General features: G+C 37.0%; 1 protein-coding gene across 1 annotated transcript; it reads right to left on the bottom strand.

Moving 5' to 3' along the window:
* Window positions 1-524: 524 nt before the first annotated feature.
* On the bottom strand, window positions 525-18,032 carry LOC104891441 (homogentisate 1,2-dioxygenase). Its single transcript, XM_010677137.4, has 9 exons — window positions 17,675-18,032; window positions 5,802-6,032; window positions 4,923-5,002; window positions 3,865-4,032; window positions 3,573-3,748; window positions 3,365-3,434; window positions 2,920-3,074; window positions 1,501-1,584; window positions 525-1,137 (listed from the first exon to the last, which is right to left on the bottom strand). Exons 1-9 carry the CDS (start codon window positions 17,863-17,865, stop codon window positions 919-921), a joined length of 1,374 nt encoding a protein of 457 aa, XP_010675439.1. The 5' UTR covers window positions 17,866-18,032; the 3' UTR covers window positions 525-918.
* Window positions 18,033-18,878: the final 846 nt, after the last annotated feature.

Below are 18,878 nucleotides of genomic sequence, written 5' to 3'. Positions count from 1 at the left end.
CGAGACGATTACAAATACAATAGGCAAGATTCAATTGAATGGATTTCGAATTGAATCTCAAAGACTCTCTCTAATCTTCTCTATTGTGTTTTCTCTAATCTCTCTCTCAGTATTTTGTGGTTAAAAGCCCTAAATATGACAAAACATATTTATATGAAGTCTAAGATACAAGCCCTAAGTCGTAAGATAAAAAAACCCGAAAATTTCGCATCCCCCCGATAGGTGCGGGCACAACATTTGGTGCGGGAGCACCAGCCTGATGTGCGGGCGCACATGCCTCGAGTGCGGGAGCACCAAAGTGTTCTGCCTCAACTTGAAGAAATCCGTCGTAGCAATGTGCGGGAGCACCACTACTTGGTGCGGGAGCACCTGACATGGTGCGGGCGCACCACTCGTGCCGAGCCATTCTTCTCTCGCGCAAGCTGCTGCCTTTCTCCTTCGGCAAGTCACAACTCACAAAGATGAATTTTAAATTATCATAAAATTAGCAGTATAACTTTTGAAGTACTTGATACAGTTCCCTATAAAAAAAATATTTTACTTGATACAGCATCTGCAATAAAACCTCGTGATTTGAACAATAAGAGAACTTTCTTTATCACCCATCACATCAAACTGAACCCATCACATCGAACTGATATGACAGATGTATGAGCAACAGATACATAAAGCATATTCTGATAAATATTACTCTTGTATATACAACTATACAAGTGATTCCCCTTTTGTCGAATACTAAATATGGAGTAGGTGTGATTTCTTTGCAGAATCAAAACTACATTACATTATTTATGTACATAAGTTGACAGCTAATCCATTTAATTCAAGTCGTGAGAGCGAAGATACCACTGAGTCACTGACCACAAGTCCACATGATCTGAAGCAAACAAATAGGTCAAACAGTCTTTCTGAATCTAACTATGCTTGTTCTGCATCCTGATTACTGGAGGCTTTGGAGCACTCCTCTTTGCGAAAATGTGACCGGAGTCCGATCCAGCACTGATAGTAATCACAGTCGAGGAAGGGTGACTCAAGAGCCCAGGAGCAAACTCGAGGAATTAAATATGATTCAAACATGAAGGCCATGGTATCAGTTATTTTGTATGGCCCTGGATTATCCCCGCATGCAACGGTAGCCTGAAAGACCCTCAGATTTAAGCTTAGTTAGTAAACGAAAAAATATGGGTATGCCAATATTAACAGACCGAAGAACATAAAAAGTCCAAAACCAACTTATGCAGGCTCTTCAATCATACTTCACCTGAATGTGGAAGTTGAATAGAAACAGTCAAGAACCCTTCAAATTTGTTTGTATTCATATTACCATTTTTTTATGGTGTAAATATTTTCTTTTTCCAGCTACCGGTTATCTTAACTGAAGACCCTAAAGATAGTTTGTGGTTAAAGATTCTACAGTCAGATAGCCAATCAACAAGACAGCTGCAGCATGCATAGATATGCAAGGTTACAATTCAATGGTGCAAACAAACGATAGCATACCTCATAAGTCTTTGTATCAGGACCATGTGGTGTCATGCAGCTATGTAGACTTGCACCACCAGGAAGAAACCCGTCAGCCTTTGCCTGCACGTTGATCAAGGAAAATGCTGATTTGGAACATCCATAACTCAGAAAATTAGAGATATTTACCCAAAGATGGACATTCTAGCATAAAAAATATTCTCAGGGAAAAATGAGGATGATTGTTTAGCCTGTTTGGTTAGTTGTATGTGGCTATGCTAGCTAGTGTGGTTAGCTTTTGTAATCACCTTTCTTTTTGGTAATATATATATCTTCATTTGCCAAAAAAAAAAAAAAATTCTCAGGGAAACTGTTCCTGATAGGCAAACTTGCCATCTCTTGATTAAGTTTTAAGAACGGCTCTCAACATATTTATATCAACGTAGAACATGATTAGGTCTAAAATTCGAATGCTCGTGTTGAGGGTGGAGGAATAATGAAGAGAGAAAGGCCCACTAAGAAAGCTAAGTGAAGTCCTGTGATAAAATCAATGGGTAATATGCAATGGGCAGTATGAGGAGTATCCTTACTAGCCAACTTGACTACTTGAGTCCTAAATAAAAGGCCAGAGCCTTACATTACAATGTGGGACATACCAATAATTGTACGTCAAGATCTTTCCTTCAAGTACGACTCCATTAACTCCCCTTTCAGTGAATTCAGCCTGAACAAAGCACCCAAAAACCAAACCTATAGGGCACTTCTGGGACAGGGTATGGGATAACCTCTAAGGAGATCAACGGCGGCAGAGCAAGTACATGGACAAGGTCCATCACGGTGCAAAAAGACCTATTAAACTATTTGCTTCAATACCCACTTGTAAGAAATGAAAAGGAAACAAGGAGTGACAAGCTAATGGACACAATCCAATAAGTGATTTCTCGTCCCAAAACCAATGAGCAATAGGAGCAATCCACTTGGGTCATAAACTAAAGGTCTTCTCTACAACTTTCATTGTGCGAAAACATAGATATATTTATATATAACCCCTCCTCTTTAATTAAGTTGTTCCACTTTGACTTTGTGCACACATTACCCTATTTTGACTATATCATTTACTAACATATAAAAGCAAATGGTATTATGTCAAACGTTGATAGGATATTTCTCAATGTATATTTTCAAAATATCAACTTTTTGTAATTTTTACTAGTAGGTCATAAAATATATTATAGGTCAGATCATGCATTGGAAAATATGACAAATCAAAGTGTAACAACTAAAGAAAACAAAGTGAGAATTTACTAAGACTTCTCGCTCTCACAACTTCTGTGACTTAGCTTTTCCTCTTGAGATAGCATGCATTGCATAGTGAATCAATTGACAGTTTGACATCAATACGAAGACTTCCAAGAAGGTAGAGAAATTGAGTTGAAGTGTTTCCTAAAGACTTCTTACCTCATAACCACCATAAATCAGGCCCATAAACTCGCTCATGCAATTTCGGTGGTAATAAGGAGGCCGAAATGTGTGCTCAGCAACCAGCCACCTCGGAGGGAAAATTACAAAATCAAGTAAAGCCACACCAGGTTTATCTGTTGGAGCAGTTAACACTGCAATGCAATGACAGGGGAAACCAAATTAAGGGTGAAACCTTGATCATAGCTTGAGACTCGAGGTTTATTCTATTCAACTTATCTTTCACTTATCTACACAGATATTAAGAAAACTTCAGACTACTTCAGAAAATTTAAGAAAAGTTCAAAACAGTTTAAAAAAAAAAAAAAAAAAAGATTCAGAGAAGTACAGAGAAGCTATATATGAATAAGATAAGTTTAGGAAAAATAAGTTGAACAGAAGAGACCCTCAAAGGAATATATAGGAATGAAGAAACAGTTACCACCTGTATTTACTGATGGGTCTCCATGATCCACCAATACAGTATTGTACGGACAAAACTTGCTTAAATCATACTGCAATCAGAAGCTAGCATGTGATGGTAGTGCAACTAGTTCAAGATTACAAATTATAAGTTTGTATGCTGAAATAAATGAAGATTTATCAGCCAGTCATTTCTGCTGTAAAAAGTCATTCATATCAACACAACCCACCTTATATGGGACATAATTACCATGCCAGGCAACTACATTGAAGGGGGAAAAATCCTGTTTTGCAGTAAACAATTCCCCACCATATTTTTGAACTATTATGTAATTTGGACGAGGAGATTCCTCAAACCAAGCAATGGGAACAAGGAAATCTCTTGCAGCAGCCAGGCCATTGGCACCTACAAGCAATAACATAAATTATACCCCTAGCAAAAACGAGGATTTGATGGTACCTAATCTTAAATTATACCAGGTGCATGCTTATTCACCTATATCATAAAACTAAATCAGATACCTATAGGGCCCAGGTCGGGAAGCTGAAAGTGCGTCCCAAATATTTCAGCAAGATAGCCTCGCGATGGGCCATCAGGCAAGCTGACAGCAAAACGAAATCCTTGAGGCACAACAGCTACTTCACCGGGAGAAACTTGCAATCTTCCACACTCTGTTGTAATCCAAAGCCCTGGAAAGCATGTATTAAAACAGACACTCTAAAGAGTTATACCTCAATGAATGCTAGCACTTCGTTGAAAATCACTTGAATACCAAGAAACATGGTCGGTCAATGGCCCATATCACGCAAGGTCATAACTTCAGCTCTTCCTCAACTCTTGTTACTACCTAGCACTACGTCTATAAGGGGTTAAGAATATTAATGAAGACGATACTGCGACTAGAGATCCATTTAGACATGCACGTGGGACCTGCTATAAAATATTACACACCCACTGTCAATTCTAGGACATGATCTTGCATCATAGAACTGTAAGCCTGTAAAGTGACGCAGAGTGGGTTGGTGGACAAGGTATCCTGCAGGCTGCCTGCAGTAGATATTGGATGTTTGGTGATTTAAATTGCCATCAATCAATTCTCAAAATTTCAAGAGGCCTAATCTGAGAGATACGAATTGGGCCAACTTGCAGAAGACATCTAATTTCATGACTCATCCCAACTTAATCAATTTTCTTTTTTTAATCAGGATTTGTTTATCATATGAAGCAACAATCAGGAAGTTGTCAATTATCACATCTTTCCTCACCAAAAATGAACAACTGATATGTCTGTGGACATGCATCTACGAGACTACGACAAAGAAACAAAAGCAAAGAGAGGCTTTGTTCTTATAACCTGAAATCACCTCATCATATTTGAACTTATGCAAACTTATCTAAACTAATAGTCACCATTATTTGTTGGCCCTCACCTGAAGGGGAATTTTTTCTTTGCAAGGTAAAAAGTAACAAAACCTCAATGTACCCCCCCCCCAACACACACACACACACACACAAACACAAAAAAAATGTGGCCACCACACATCAAACTATGAAATATGATTAGAATAACTATACGCACTTCCTTTCTGAGGAACAAATAAGAAGTCTCCATCAGCATTGCAAAAGGCGCAGTTGTCCATTGATTTGTTGGCAGTGTACCTATACAAGCAATTGCAATCTTGAAGCTTCTTCCTCTACTAAACCAAAATAGTTCCAACTACATACACACCTTGATGTTCTGTGACATCTACAGCTTGGAACTAAAAGTAAACTAAATTTCAGAATTGAATGTTCTCATTGATGCAGAAGTGCTACTGGAGTCTACCCATCAAATGAACACAACATATCTGTTTCAGAGCTTGAACAAGTTCGAAATGCATAGGCAGATGATAGCTATAGACATTCTTGACAAATCACAGGTGGCAACCTTTTGACAATAGAAGATCCTTTTCAGTTCAAATTGGTATATGTTCACAATTATCCTCAACCACAATGTTTTGTTTTATACACTGAGACTTCCAGGTTTTAAAGTAATTTAAATTTGGAATGTCAAGCCTAAATGTACCATAATCAAAAGTACTAATGGTGAAATCATAAAAAAGACAGACTTGATCAATTTCCAGTTCTGGGGGTAATCTTAATTTTAGTGGACGATAACAACTTGTACTTTCAAATCATTAGTTGAGCAAACACCCAAAAGAAAATGGCTAGACATGAAGATATAGTTTATACAATTTATTAGGCTCAGGGAACCTCACATTTTAGCATATATCTTTTGCCCCCACTTATGCATCATGTTTTACTATCATATTACTCAAAAAATGCAACGGTACTTGCAAATATAATCATGGTACACATTAGAGTTTTATAGACAGCTGGACGGAAATGAAACAAATATACAAGGATAAACTTAAAGCGACAGATGTAGAGAGAACTAATATTTAAAGATACCAATTACATGTGAACAGCATATCCATGGCGAAGATAGGAACTGCCTGCCCCACAAATCGTTTGCAAACCGTCAATAAAATCAGTTGGATCTTCAGGAATATCTACAGGCTTCCACCGTAGTTGTGTTGGATTAGCAGAGCTGTTGGATTGATTAAATTCTGCAATAAGTTTGTCATTGCCAGGGACACGAGGTTTAAAGGGCTCATGTGTAACTGATGGTTTGATACGATAGAACCAGCTGCTCAAGAAATACAGTACTATGTCAATGCATAAAATCATAACTATAGCAAAAGAAGATTCTAGTTGGAAGAGGAAAAAGGCAGTCTTCTGCTTTTATAGGCAAGAGTACTTGAAATAATTACTAATTAGACAGACACACAGAGACACACTCACACATTTAAGTTCGATAAAACTTACACTTCAAAGAAGAAAAAGTTCTGTAACACTGATTCAAATGTGTTTGGCGACCCATTTAAGCCTAGCTGATAGGTTAGATCAACCCGATTTTTATTTTCAGTTAATATATTATCCCATAGCCATAGGTGTAGGCCAGGAGCCAGGAGCCAGGAGGTAAATATAATTTAAAGCTAGGTAAATTGAGCTGAAATGATCAGCTACTTCCATTAGCTTGAATAAATTTCAGTTAGCTAGAATAATTATAACTCTCCAAAATTACCCTTACCCAAAACTAGATACCTGGGCATCAATTACATAAAATTGTCCTTTATTATCACTATATAGTTCACTGCTACTTTAATCGTTATTTATGCCTCCCCTTTCACCTAGTCTTTCATCGTTCACCTACCTAAGAAATGAGCCTAATCAGACTTTGAATATCAAATTCTAGATAGGGAAAGGTTAAGAAAGTCCGACCTTAAAGTCAAACTAGTTTCTCTATAGGACAGAACAAGTAATAACAACATTCCCTGTTTTAAAGTGAGTATCTACACTTGTAACTGAAGCTATATTATTACTCCCTCCGTTTTTATTAATTGCTACATTATTTAAACTTTCCTTATTTAGGTACTTGGCCCACTATAAAGTAATACTATCATATTTGTTTTTCTCTTTTTCCACCAAAAACTACTACTTTTTCACTTTTCCCTGTTATTTCACATTGAAAGAGTAAAAAAGTACCCTCCAAAAAGCTTGAAAGTGACATTGCATAAATTGTTGTGCATAATACAATGTAGCAATTAAAAAAACCCGGAGGGAATACTTATTACAAGGTTTACCCCCCAACCAAAAAGTTCCATTTTGTGTATCCCACTACATTGTCATTTCTCACATATTCCAATACTATTTAGGGGCTTCCATTAGTGGAAAGTGTTTAATTTTAATAATTATATTAATAAAGATACTCATGTTTAAAGCTTACTTGGGTCCCACTATTTGAAAAGAATCTAGATGAAGCGAGATATCCTATATGAAATAAATGGTCAAAAATTGGTCTTTGAAGAAAATAAAATTGCATTAGGATTGTCATAAATATGATATATAGTGCATAGAACATATAAGTTTCCTATAACTATTTGCGAATATTCTCTGGTTAGTTTCATGTATTGAGTCTAACTCTTACAATCCAAGACAACTAATAAGTTTCTTGTTTACTAACTTGGGAACCAGTTTTCATATATCCATATGGAAGTCTCCTCCAAAGTCTATCATATTGCCAATATTTAAAGATGCTGGATGATCAATTAGCCAACATTGGAGCTATCGTAGTATCGTGCCCAACAAATAGATGGTCTTTGAATAAAAGGCCAGCCTCACCACCAACTATGATACCGTCACGAGCATCATCCAATATAGGGACCCCATTCCACCATTTTACAAGGCCCGTTCCATGCTCGCGCTAGAGGAAAACTGCATAGCACAGCAAAGCAACAGCAATGATACAAGTGAAATGACTTCAGTCACCGACTCCACTTCTTCTCAGGACCGCCCCCAAGATGCCACCTCTTCCTCTACCAGTGGCAACTCCAATCAAAAGAAGTGTGGTGGTCCCAATAACGAGCATGGTCAAAGACGCGAGCGCGGAAAAAATTAGCTACTAAAGCTAAAAATGAAATTTATAATCAGGGTAAAATAAAACTCAACAATATCGTCAATCCACACAATTACCAAGGGTGTGACAAGCACCTTAATGCGTAAAACAGAGCACTAAGCAAAAAGTTAGCTAATTACTCTATTCTTTCTGTAATAGAGTATGTAATATGTGCCTTGGAATTCTTGGGGAAGAAGAAGGAGAAAGACGAAGAAAATGGGTGAGCTGCAGTAGCGCACGCACCACTTGCTTGTGCAGTTTGTGATTCTTTCCCAGCACCCAAGTGAGCGTGATGATGGCCCAGGAGAGCAGTCCACCACCCTATCCCGGTGAGGCAGTCTGTGTCAAACCAGTGTGAGGCAGGCAGTTTGGAGATTTTGTGCCCTGGGCAGGCACGGGTGTAGCTTGGATAGGCGGTTTGGCCCGAGCGGGCATCTTTGCCCACTCAAGCGTTTTGACCCTGTTTCGTGGTTTACGTGATTTTATCCGAATTATTCCAGATTTATTTGGTTTTGCTTGGGTTTCTTTGTAAACTTTAGGAAGTCATATATAAGGCTTCCTATAGTCATTTTATAACCTAAGATTTAAATTAGCCCCCACATAGAAATCATTCTCTCTCCTCCTCTCTTTTTCTTCATTGCCATCCCTCCACTAGAGACGCTAAAGAAAGCTCCAAGGTTATAGCTTCTGGTAGATGTAAGTCAAGTGACCGAACCATGTTAATTCTTTATGTCCATCTTTATTACTTTTACTTCTCACTTAAAGTTTTAGACATTGCATTTATTATTGGTGCAGTTAAGTAGCAAACTCTAGGTCCTCTTAAATTGCATTTATTACTAACAATTGGTATCAGAGGTTAGGGAGGATCTAGTTGATTTCATTAAAAGATATGTCAACAATGAAGCTTTAATGTTGCGAAGTTTGATACGTCCATCAATTTTGGACTATGGTAATTGAAGATGAAGGCAATTTTGATTCAAAATGGTGTTCACAAGTCTCTTGATGGCAAGGCGAAGAAGCCTAATACTACTACCTCTGTATTTTTTTAGTTGCACCATTTGCTTTTTGACATTTGCCGAGACGCTTCATTGAACGTTCATATCTCTTATTGGATGTAAGTAAAAATTATTAAAATTTAATATTTGAAATCCTCGCATTGAGACGAATCTTACAAGACCCTATTTGAATATGTTTTTTCTTATATAATGGTGTGAGATAGCTTAACAAAGTTTGTTGATGAATAGTGCCAAAAAGCAAATGGTGCAACTAAAAAAATGCGGAGGTAGTATGACCGAAGAGATCTGGAAAAAAGTTGATTTGAAAGTCTTATTGGCTATACAACTTTGCCTCTCGAATAAAGTATTGAAGGATGTTGTTTAGGAGGACTCGCCGATAGGTGTATGGTTGAAGTAAGAGTTTCTTTATATTGCACAGAGTGTGACCAACCGGCTTCTACTCAAGAGTAGATTGTATGACCTTCGACTTGAGAAAAGCAATTTTCTTAAGTCTCATTAGATGAATTTTCTTCTATTGTGATGGATCTTCGAAATATTGATGTGGCTTTAGATGGCGAGGATTTAGCTATATGTTTGTTGTGCTCATTACCACCCTCGTACAAGTAATTTAAGGAAATTATCTTGCATGATAGATATGATTTGATTATTGATGATGTTGACCCAAATGAATTTAATTGATAACCAATTGACATCTACATTATCAAACTCTAGTGATGAATTGTTTATTAGGGGTAGATCAAATGATGTTCCATCTACTAGTTATGATCAAATGAATTGCTAAATAATGTGAAGCTACGTATTAGTGGTACCCTCGTACAAGCAATACGAATTGATCTACCCCTAAAAAACAAACCATCACTAAAGTTTGATGATTTAGATTTCAATTGATTATCAATCAAATCCCTTGGATTTCAAAGCATCCGATCAATACTCAAATCATCCTTATCATACAATATAGTTTCCCTAAAATTCTTGTATGAGGGTAGTAATGAGCACAACAAACGTATAGTCAAATCCTCATCATCTGAAGCCACATCAATATTTTGAAAATTCATCACAATAGAAGAAAACTCATCTAAATGACACTAAAGAAAATTACTTTTCCTCAAGTCGAAGGTCATACAATCTACTCTTGAGTAGAAACCGGCTGGTGATACTTTTTGCCATGCAAAAGGACCCTAACTTCAACCATAGACCCGCCGCCGAGTCCTCCTTAGCAACTTCCCTCAAAACTTCATTCGAGAGGCAAAGTCGTATAGTCGATAAGGTCTTTAATCAACTTATTCCCATTTCTCTTTGGTCATAGTAGTAGATGTTAGGAAATAATATGCAAATTTCCTTTAGAATCAGATTATTGGGAACAAAACTTTAGTAGAAATGGCACAACCAAATATTACAAGAATATTTGTATATCTAACTCTGCTGCAAAACTTTTATTAGAATGGTAAAGAAAAATATAACAAGTGTTTACAACACTTATAAAACAAATATCACACACCTCAAATACACTCAAGAATTTTCGCAGAAATTCTTTTCAAAGCTTCTCTTTCTCTCTAAGCTTATTTGTTTTGTTCTTAAGATAATATAATATATGATTTCAAACTTCATATATATAGTTTTCATACTTGCTAAAAGTGGTTATCTGAATTTAGCAAATTGATATCTTCCTTTGAATATTATAAGCTTTCTAAATTTCAAAGGATTTCATTGATTTACTATTTTAGTTTTCTTAAAATAACTGGAGGTTATTAATAATCTAACAATCTCCCACTTGAAGACTGATTTTAATCTGTCTTCACACCTTATTCCATGTAGCACAATCATTTCTGATATGTCACTCATGTAGGCCAACTAAAGTTGAACACAACTTCAATTTGTCAATAGTTACCGTCTTTGTTAACATATCTGCCGGATTCTCAATTCCATGAATTTTCTCGAGCTTTAACACTCCATCTTCTAATAGAGATCTTATGAAATGATACCGAAGCCCGATATGTTTTGTTCTAGAATGGAATGCTGAATTCTTTGCCAAATGTATTGCACTTTGACTATCACTGTACATCACATTATTCTCTTGCTTGAATCCTAACTCAGTTAACAAACCTTGAAGCCATATCATCTCTTTACTAGCTTCCGTTACTGCCACATATTCAGCTTCTGTAGTGGATAGAGCAACAATCTTCTGCAACCGCGACATCCAACTAACTGTTGTATCTCCAACTGTGAATATATAACCGGTGGTACTTTTTCTTTGGTCGACTTCACCTCCGTAATCAGCATCGACATAGCCTTTTAGTTGTAATTCACCTTTGCCGAAGTGCAAACACTTCTCTGTGGTACGTCGTAGATACCTTAAAATCCACTTAACTGATTCCCAATGAATTTTTCCTGGATTTGACATGAACCTGCTAACAACTCCCACTACATGTCCAATATCTGGTCTTGTACAAACCATTGCATACATTAAACTTCCAATAGCTGAGGCATAAGGAACCTTAGCCATATAATCTTTATCTTCCTCCGTCTAGGAGACTGATCCTTGGATAATCGAAAGTGACTTTGCTAAGGGTGTGTTCACTGGTTTAGCGTCGGTCATATTAAATTTTTTGCAAAACGCGATTGATGTAATCTACTTGAGATAGCTGCAAAGTACCTTTATGCTTATCTCTTGTAATTTGCATTCCAAGAATCTTCTTTGCTGGACCTAAGTCCTTCATGTCAAACTCCTTTGACAATTGCTGCTTCAATCTTCTTATATCATCCATATTCGAACCTGCTACTAACATATCATCTACATAAAGTAGTAAGATGATATAACTGGATTTATATCTCTTGACATAGCAACAGTGGTCAGCGTTGCACTTCTGGAAATCTTCCCTATGCATAAAGTTATCAAACTTTTTGTACCATTGTCTTGGGGCTTGTTTTAGGCCATACAAACTTTTCTTAAGTTTGCACACCATATTTCTTTCCCACTTTCTAAGAAACCTTCTGGTTGATGCATGTATATTTCTTCATCCAGATCTCCATGAAGAAATGCATTTTTCACATCCAATTGCTCAAGATGAAGATCTTCAATGGCAACAATACTCAATAGACTTCTGATGGTATTGAGTTTCACAACAGGTGCAAAAATCTCATTGTAGTCAATCCCTTCTTTCTGTTGGAATCCTTTGACTACTAATCGAGCTTTGTATCTCTTGGAACCATCATGCTCCTTTTTCACTCGATATACCCATTTGTTGTGAAGTGCCTTTTTACCCATGGGTAATTCAGCTAATTCCCATGTTTGATTTGAGATCAAAGATTGCATCTCATCTTTCATTGCAAGCTCCCACTTGCTAGCATCACTGGTTTTACATGCTTCATCATAACATTCAGGCTCCCCTTTATCAGTTAATAATAGATAATTCATATACCTTCTATTAGGTACACGAGGTCGAGAAGACCTTCCGAGTACAGGAGGAGCTGTAATAGAAGGTTGCGTTGTTTCGGACTGTTGCATACCACTATGTTCTTCTTCTTGATGACTTGTTATAGCTTCTTCTGTAACAGGATTGTGCGTTGTCACGAGACTATCTGGGATAGAACTTGGATTGACAAATATGGGCCCACTCTTGTATGAGTCGTTGGCGGCAGTTTTATGTCTATCCTTATACATGACTCTTTCATTAAAAATCACATCTCTTGTATGTATCACCTTTTTATTTTCATCATCCCAAATGCGGTAACCGAACTCATCCCCACCATAGCCAATGAAAGTACATTTCTTTGATTTAGGATCAAGCTTATTCCTGCCTTGATCACTAATATGCACATATGCTACACAACCAAAAACCTTTAGATGAGACAAATTTATCTCTTTTTCAGTCCACACCTCTTCTGGTATTTTATATTCTATCAAGTAAGTTGCTGTGTTGACTGCTTATGCCCAGAATTGCTTCGGTAAACCTGAATGTATACGAATGCTTCTGGCTCTTTCTGTCAATGTTCGGTTCGTACGCTCAACTACACCGTTGTGTTGAGGCGTACCCGGCACAGTTCTCTCCATCTTGATTCCATGCTCATAGCAAAACTTCTTGAATGTGGTGTCTTCATATTCACCACCATTGTCGGTTCTTAACTTCTTAATTTTCAAACCTGTCTCATTTTCCACCATAGCTTTCCATCTCTTGAAAGCTTCAAACACTTCAGATTTATGTTTTAGGAAGTAAACCCATACCTTCCGAGAGTGATCATCGATGAAAGTTACAAAATAGTGTTTTTCGCCAATGAATGAGGTAGTTGTTGGTCCCCAAACATCGGAGTGAACAAGCTCCAACTTTTCCTTCTTTGGGGTTCTACCACTAGTCCGAAAGCTTACCCTCTTCTCCTTTCCAAGTATGCACTCCTCGCACATGTCTACTTCAACAGACTGTAACTCTGGAATTTTTCCTTTTGAATGCATAAGCTTCATCCCTTTCTCACTCATGTGGCCAAGTTTTTGGTGCCACAATTTGGAATTTTCATTTCGTGTTGCAACTGCAATCGTACAACATGCCCCTGCTGTCATGTAAAGAGTACCACTAATTTCCCAACTGAGATCAAGTTCTTTCTTAGATCGGGAATATGCTGACATCCTTCAGCTCCCAAACTGACCCATTTAACTTAATCTTAACTACACCTTTACCAACAATGTTACAAGGTTGATCATCACCCAGATATACTTTTCCAAGGTTTCCAGGGACATATCTCTCGAAGAAATCTTTCTTCGAAGTAGCGTGGAATGATGCTCCAGAGTCTAACACCCAAGACTCTTCCTTACTCTCCAGAGAGCATATCAACGCATCATCTCCTTCCAAGGTAGAAGTGATATTTGCTTCTGCCTTTGCTTCTTGATTTTTCGGTGCACTCTTGCACTGATTTTTGTAGTGCCTGGTCTTCCCACAATTCCAACACTCGATAGTCTTCGAGCTCGTTGAATTATTGGGAGCCCTTGATTTCGATCTCCAATTTCTAGATTTACCTTGATAGCTTGATCTTCCACGTTCATTCCTTCCGGTTGAATTTCTTCCTCTTGACTCTGTATGCAATACTGAAGAGGTTGATGATTCACCCGACTCTCTCCGTCGGATCTCTTCACTGAGAACCAGATCACGAACATCGTCAAATTTCAACTTATTGCTGCCTGACGAGCTACTCACAGCTGTGACTGTAGCATTCCAGCTATCTGGTAATGAAGACAAAAGTATCAATGCTCGAACTTCATCTTCAAAATCTATTTCGACTGAACTTAATTGAGTTGTGACTGAATTAAGTTCGTTGAGATGTTGAGCTACCGATGCACCTTCCGTCATCCGCAAATTGAATAACCGCCTCATTAAATGAACTTTATTAGAGGCTGATGGCTTCTCATACATATTCGAGAGAGCTTTCATAAGACCTGCCGTGGTCTTTTCCTTTGCTATATTAAAAGCAACATTGCGTGATAACGTTAATCGGATAACTCCGATGGCTTGTCTATCGAGAAGATTCCAATCTTCATCTTTCATTCCCTTTGGCTTAGTTTTCGAGAGAGGTTCATAAATCTTTTTCTGGTATAGGTAATCTTCGATCTGCATCTTCCAAAACCCGAAATCTGCACCATCGAATTTCTCGAGTTTTATCTTTCCTTCATCTGCAGCCATTGCTCCCACTCAAATCTAACTTCTTTGGATCGTATTTTACGATTCGTCTATGGATACGAACAAAATTTACCAACTCGGCTCTGATACCAGTTGTTAGGAAATAATATGCAAATTTCCTTTAAAATCATATTACTGGGAACAAAACTTTAGTAGAAATGGCACAACCAAATATTACAAGAATATTTGTATATCAAACTATCCTGCAAAACTTTTATTAGAATGGTAAAGAAAAATATAACAAGTGTTTACAACACTTATAAAACAAATATCACACACCTCAAATACACTCAAGAATTTTCGCAGAAATTCTTTTCAAAGCTTCTCTTTCTCTCTAAGCTTATTTGTTTTGTTCTTAAGATAATATAATATATGATTCCAAACTTCATATATATAGTTTTCATACTTGCTAAAAGTGGTTATCTAAATTTAGCAAATTGATATCTTCCTTTGAATATTTTAAGCTTTCTAAATTTCAAAGGATTCCATTGATTTACTATTTTAGTTTTCTTAAAATAACTGGAGGTTATTAATAATCTAACAGTAGACTTCGTCACCTTGCCATAAAAGGGGCTTGTGAACACCATTTTGAATCAAGATTGCATTCATATTCAGTTGGCACAACCCAAAATTGATGGAGGTATCAAACTTGTCAATACAAAGCTTTATTGTTGACATATTCTTCAAAGAAATCGACTTGAAATTTCCTTAACCTCAAGCTTTGATACCAATTGTTAGCAATAAATATAATTTAAAAGGAAACATAACCAAATAAATCCGGAATAATCATGATAAAATCGCGTAAACCACGAAACAAGGCCAAAACGCTCCACCAGGCAAAGATTAGCCCTCACGGGCCAGACTGCCCGAGCTTGCCCAGGGCACAAAATCTCGTGCCTCGAGCGGGCTGGACCACCCGTCAGGGCCACATCACACCCACCCACTCACGGGAGAGATGCACAAATTGTACAAGCAAGAAATCGAAGGCACCCGACCTATGCGCGTCGTGCACACCCGACGCGTGCCCCGCACTCCTGCAGCTCACCCATTTTCTTCATCTATCTCCTTCCCCAAGAAATCGAAGGGACATATAGGTTCCAGCTTTTGGTGGATGTAAGCAAGATTTACCGAACCATATTAATTCTTTGTGTCTCTTTATTGCTTTTACTGCTCACTTAAAGTTTTAGACTTTTACACTTATTGTTGGTGAAGTTGATTAGCAAACCTTAGGTCCTCTTGAATTGCATTGATTGCTAACAAATTATAAGACTAATTTAGTCCCATATAAAAAGTCTATATACCTAATTCGGTAAGTCCATCAAAGGTTCCCTCTCCATTAAAACTTAAAAGTTAGATCAAACGATAGTTTCCCCTTTCACTCCCCAACGAATCCAACCTTTTTCTCCCTTCTTTCCCAATTAACATCTCATCTCTTTTTCATTTTATCTCGCTATCCACCTTTAATTATTTTATATACATTCAATTGTTATTCTTAAACCTATGCCAAAGATAAAAAAATTTATTTGGGACATAGGCTTATAAGGACTATTAGGGAATGGAACCCATTTACCCAATCTCTTATCCTTTTGACCTTGAAGAATATGTCTTCTATCTCCTAATGTCTTGCACACTTTGTTAAATTGGATTCATCAAATTGTTCTTCATATTCTCTTGGCTTGAAATCACCTTTGTCATTTCCCAAATAAATTGACACAAATCTCAGTTAAGCTTTCTTTTCTATCTCCCCCCTAGCTCGTGACATGCCACAACCATAATTTTTGAGTATTTTGGGACTCGCCCTTCACTAGCATAATAAAATAGTTCGGCAATCATATATCGTGCCACACCTATACTTTAGCTTCAATATTTGTGCCAAACTGTATAGCGAAAACAATAAAATCATGGAGCGTATAAAAGAGAAAAAATTATGTTGAAGTAAGGGAGTATGACATTATACAATTGATACCTCGGTTAAGAAAAAAGCTAAAGTTATTGTAGTGTGAATTGGAGATAAAAGTATAAAATTTCATGTTTGTTTTGTAAAATTGAATTATAAGTGGGATTAGAATTGGAAAAATAAAGAAGTTTATTATCATGATTATATCACTAAGGGGAAGCATGTCTTAGAAGAAATATTTGACAACGCTCCAAAAGTTGCCAAAGAATACAATCCCGGGGGATATTTTGTGTAGGTGTGTCATACATCATACGTTTATGGTGGTACTTAGCATGGTTTTGGTGATATACTTCCTTCATTCCTTTTTATTTGCTAACACTTTGAGTTTTGCACTATACGTATACTAACCTTGATAAATGTTAGTATGCAAGATATTGTTGGATTTATCATAATCTATAATCTATGAAATATCAACTTCTTGTAATATTAACTAATAGAGACTCGAGATATAAGTGATCAAAGTACTGCAGAAAATGTAAAAGTCACAGTTTTGTAATCAAAAAAGTGTGATGGTACTTTAAAAGACTTATGATGGTACGACTGGTAGCAATATACAAAATTTGATATGTATTTGAGGTCTCGAGATCAAACCCTATACTATGTAATGTATTAATTTTTTTTATTGTACATGGATTACATGAACTAAAACTCCCTAGGGAGCGCGTCACGTGGCACATTTTCTTGTTTTCGCACGCCTTTTAATATATTTGTATAGATTTTTCCTGATTTGATTAGAAAACCGTGTCATCATTATTTATTTGCTTCTTGAAATCAGTTTTTTTCTTTATTTTTTGAGAGATTGGTTACATTTAATGTTCTTCCAGCAATTATTATTTCATTCTCCCTCCTAAAATCACACTTTCCCTAGAACATTTATTTAAATAAATAAAAAGTCTTTACTCTCCTCTAAGATTCTATTTCCATTCATTCCGTAAAAAATGGAATTAATCACTATATTATGAGACTGCGAGACTATATCATAAAGGAGAATTAGAAAAACCGAAATTATAAAGTTGATTTTCAACTGCTTTGACAGTATATTATGGTTATTTACTACAAAAATCGCAAATCTAGGAGATAAACTTGGAGATTTCCACTAGACAGTCATCCAAAATCATCACAAAAATTCAAAATTCAATAGAAAAAAAAAGACTACTCCGATAAAATAAAAGAGAGAAAAGATGAAAAGAAGGGTACCTTCGGTTATTGAGCTTGCGAGGTGCGGTGAAAGAAGTGCCCGATATTTGCTCGGCGTATAAGCCAAAAGGGCAGAGAAGTGGGTTATTTTGTCCTTGAGGTAAAGCTCCGGCAACAGCTTCCGACGATAAATGGTTTCCAAAGCCGGAAAGATAGTTCAAATCCTCCGGAAAATTAAGCTCCGACGCCATTGTTGTTGCAGCTCAGACAGCGGGAGCTGAAATCGAGGTGCAGATGTTAGGACCAAACTCAAATATAGTTGGTGGGTGCGTGGGTCGTCAGGTTGACGTGTTTGATGGTCCAACTGATTTTTGTTGGGAAATTATATTGTCGATAGATCGGGACGGAGCCAGGATTGAATATAATGATATTATTATAGGAAATTATTTCTCATGATTTGAATTCGATCCCTCGTTTAGGTCAGCCAGTCCAGCGTTGACATGAGTTTTCAACTACCTTCACCAAGCAAGCTTGGTTGGATGTTTGAGCTACTCGAAAAGAGTTATTTGGTGCTAATTTTTCTTTAATCATACCAATTATATAAAGTGAAACTATTGAGTCAGACCGTCTGACCCAATATGTTTCGTCGGACGAAGTCGCGAGAACGCTACTGCTCCTTCTTCATCTTCCTCCTCCACCGCCGCCGCGCCGCTGTTCCTTCTTGATATGGTAAAACTAAGAATAATGGGGAAGCAGGAGAAGACAATCACAAAACCCACGAAGGAAAATAATGGGGAAGCAAGAGAAGAAAAATTACCAGAATTAGGAGTAACAGAAATACATCTTCTTTGTAAAACAGAAGTTTCGGAGGTTTTAACATTTCCCAAAGACTCAATCAAAGGAGAAACTTTAGACACAAATTTAGCAGACTTAGACCTGCCATAATGGGCAATTTTCAACTTCCTTTGAGCATTCTGAAGCGCCATTTGTTCCCTCCTCCCAGCAGCTATACTTCCGGGAGACTCTGTTATGAGCGATGACGAATACGAATAACCCAGCAATAATGAGGGATCAATGGCTAAAACTAAGAATAATAAAACTGTAATATCCCGAAAATTTAAACTTTCTTAAATTATATAATAATAATTAGTGGCTAAATTTTTCCTTTAATCATAAGTTATTATCGAAATTTTGTTATTCTATATCCACATAATGATAATTAATTCGTTAAATATAGGTTGCAAATAATAGATATATGTAACGT

Source organism: Beta vulgaris, chromosome 4 (assembly GCF_026745355.1).
Source record: "Beta vulgaris subsp. vulgaris cultivar EL10 chromosome 4, EL10.2, whole genome shotgun sequence".
NCBI classification, from domain to species: Eukaryota; Viridiplantae; Streptophyta; class Magnoliopsida; order Caryophyllales; family Amaranthaceae; genus Beta; species Beta vulgaris.
The sequence above is the reverse complement of the archived record's forward strand: the minus strand, read 5'-3'. Positions and strand labels throughout refer to the sequence as shown.

Coding starts and splice junctions, on each gene's coding strand:
- LOC104891441 (XM_010677137.4), bottom strand. CDS start 17,865: ATGGCGTCGGAGCTTAATTTTCCGGAGGATTTGAACTATCTTTCCGGC. Junction 3,749..3,864: donor TCCCGACCTGGGCCCTATAG/GTATCTGATTTA, acceptor TATTGCTTGTAG/GTGCCAATGGCCTGGCTGCT. Junction 1,585..2,919: donor TGATTTATGGTGGTTATGAG/GTAAGAAGTCTT, acceptor ATCAACGTGCAG/GCAAAGGCTGACGGGTTTCT.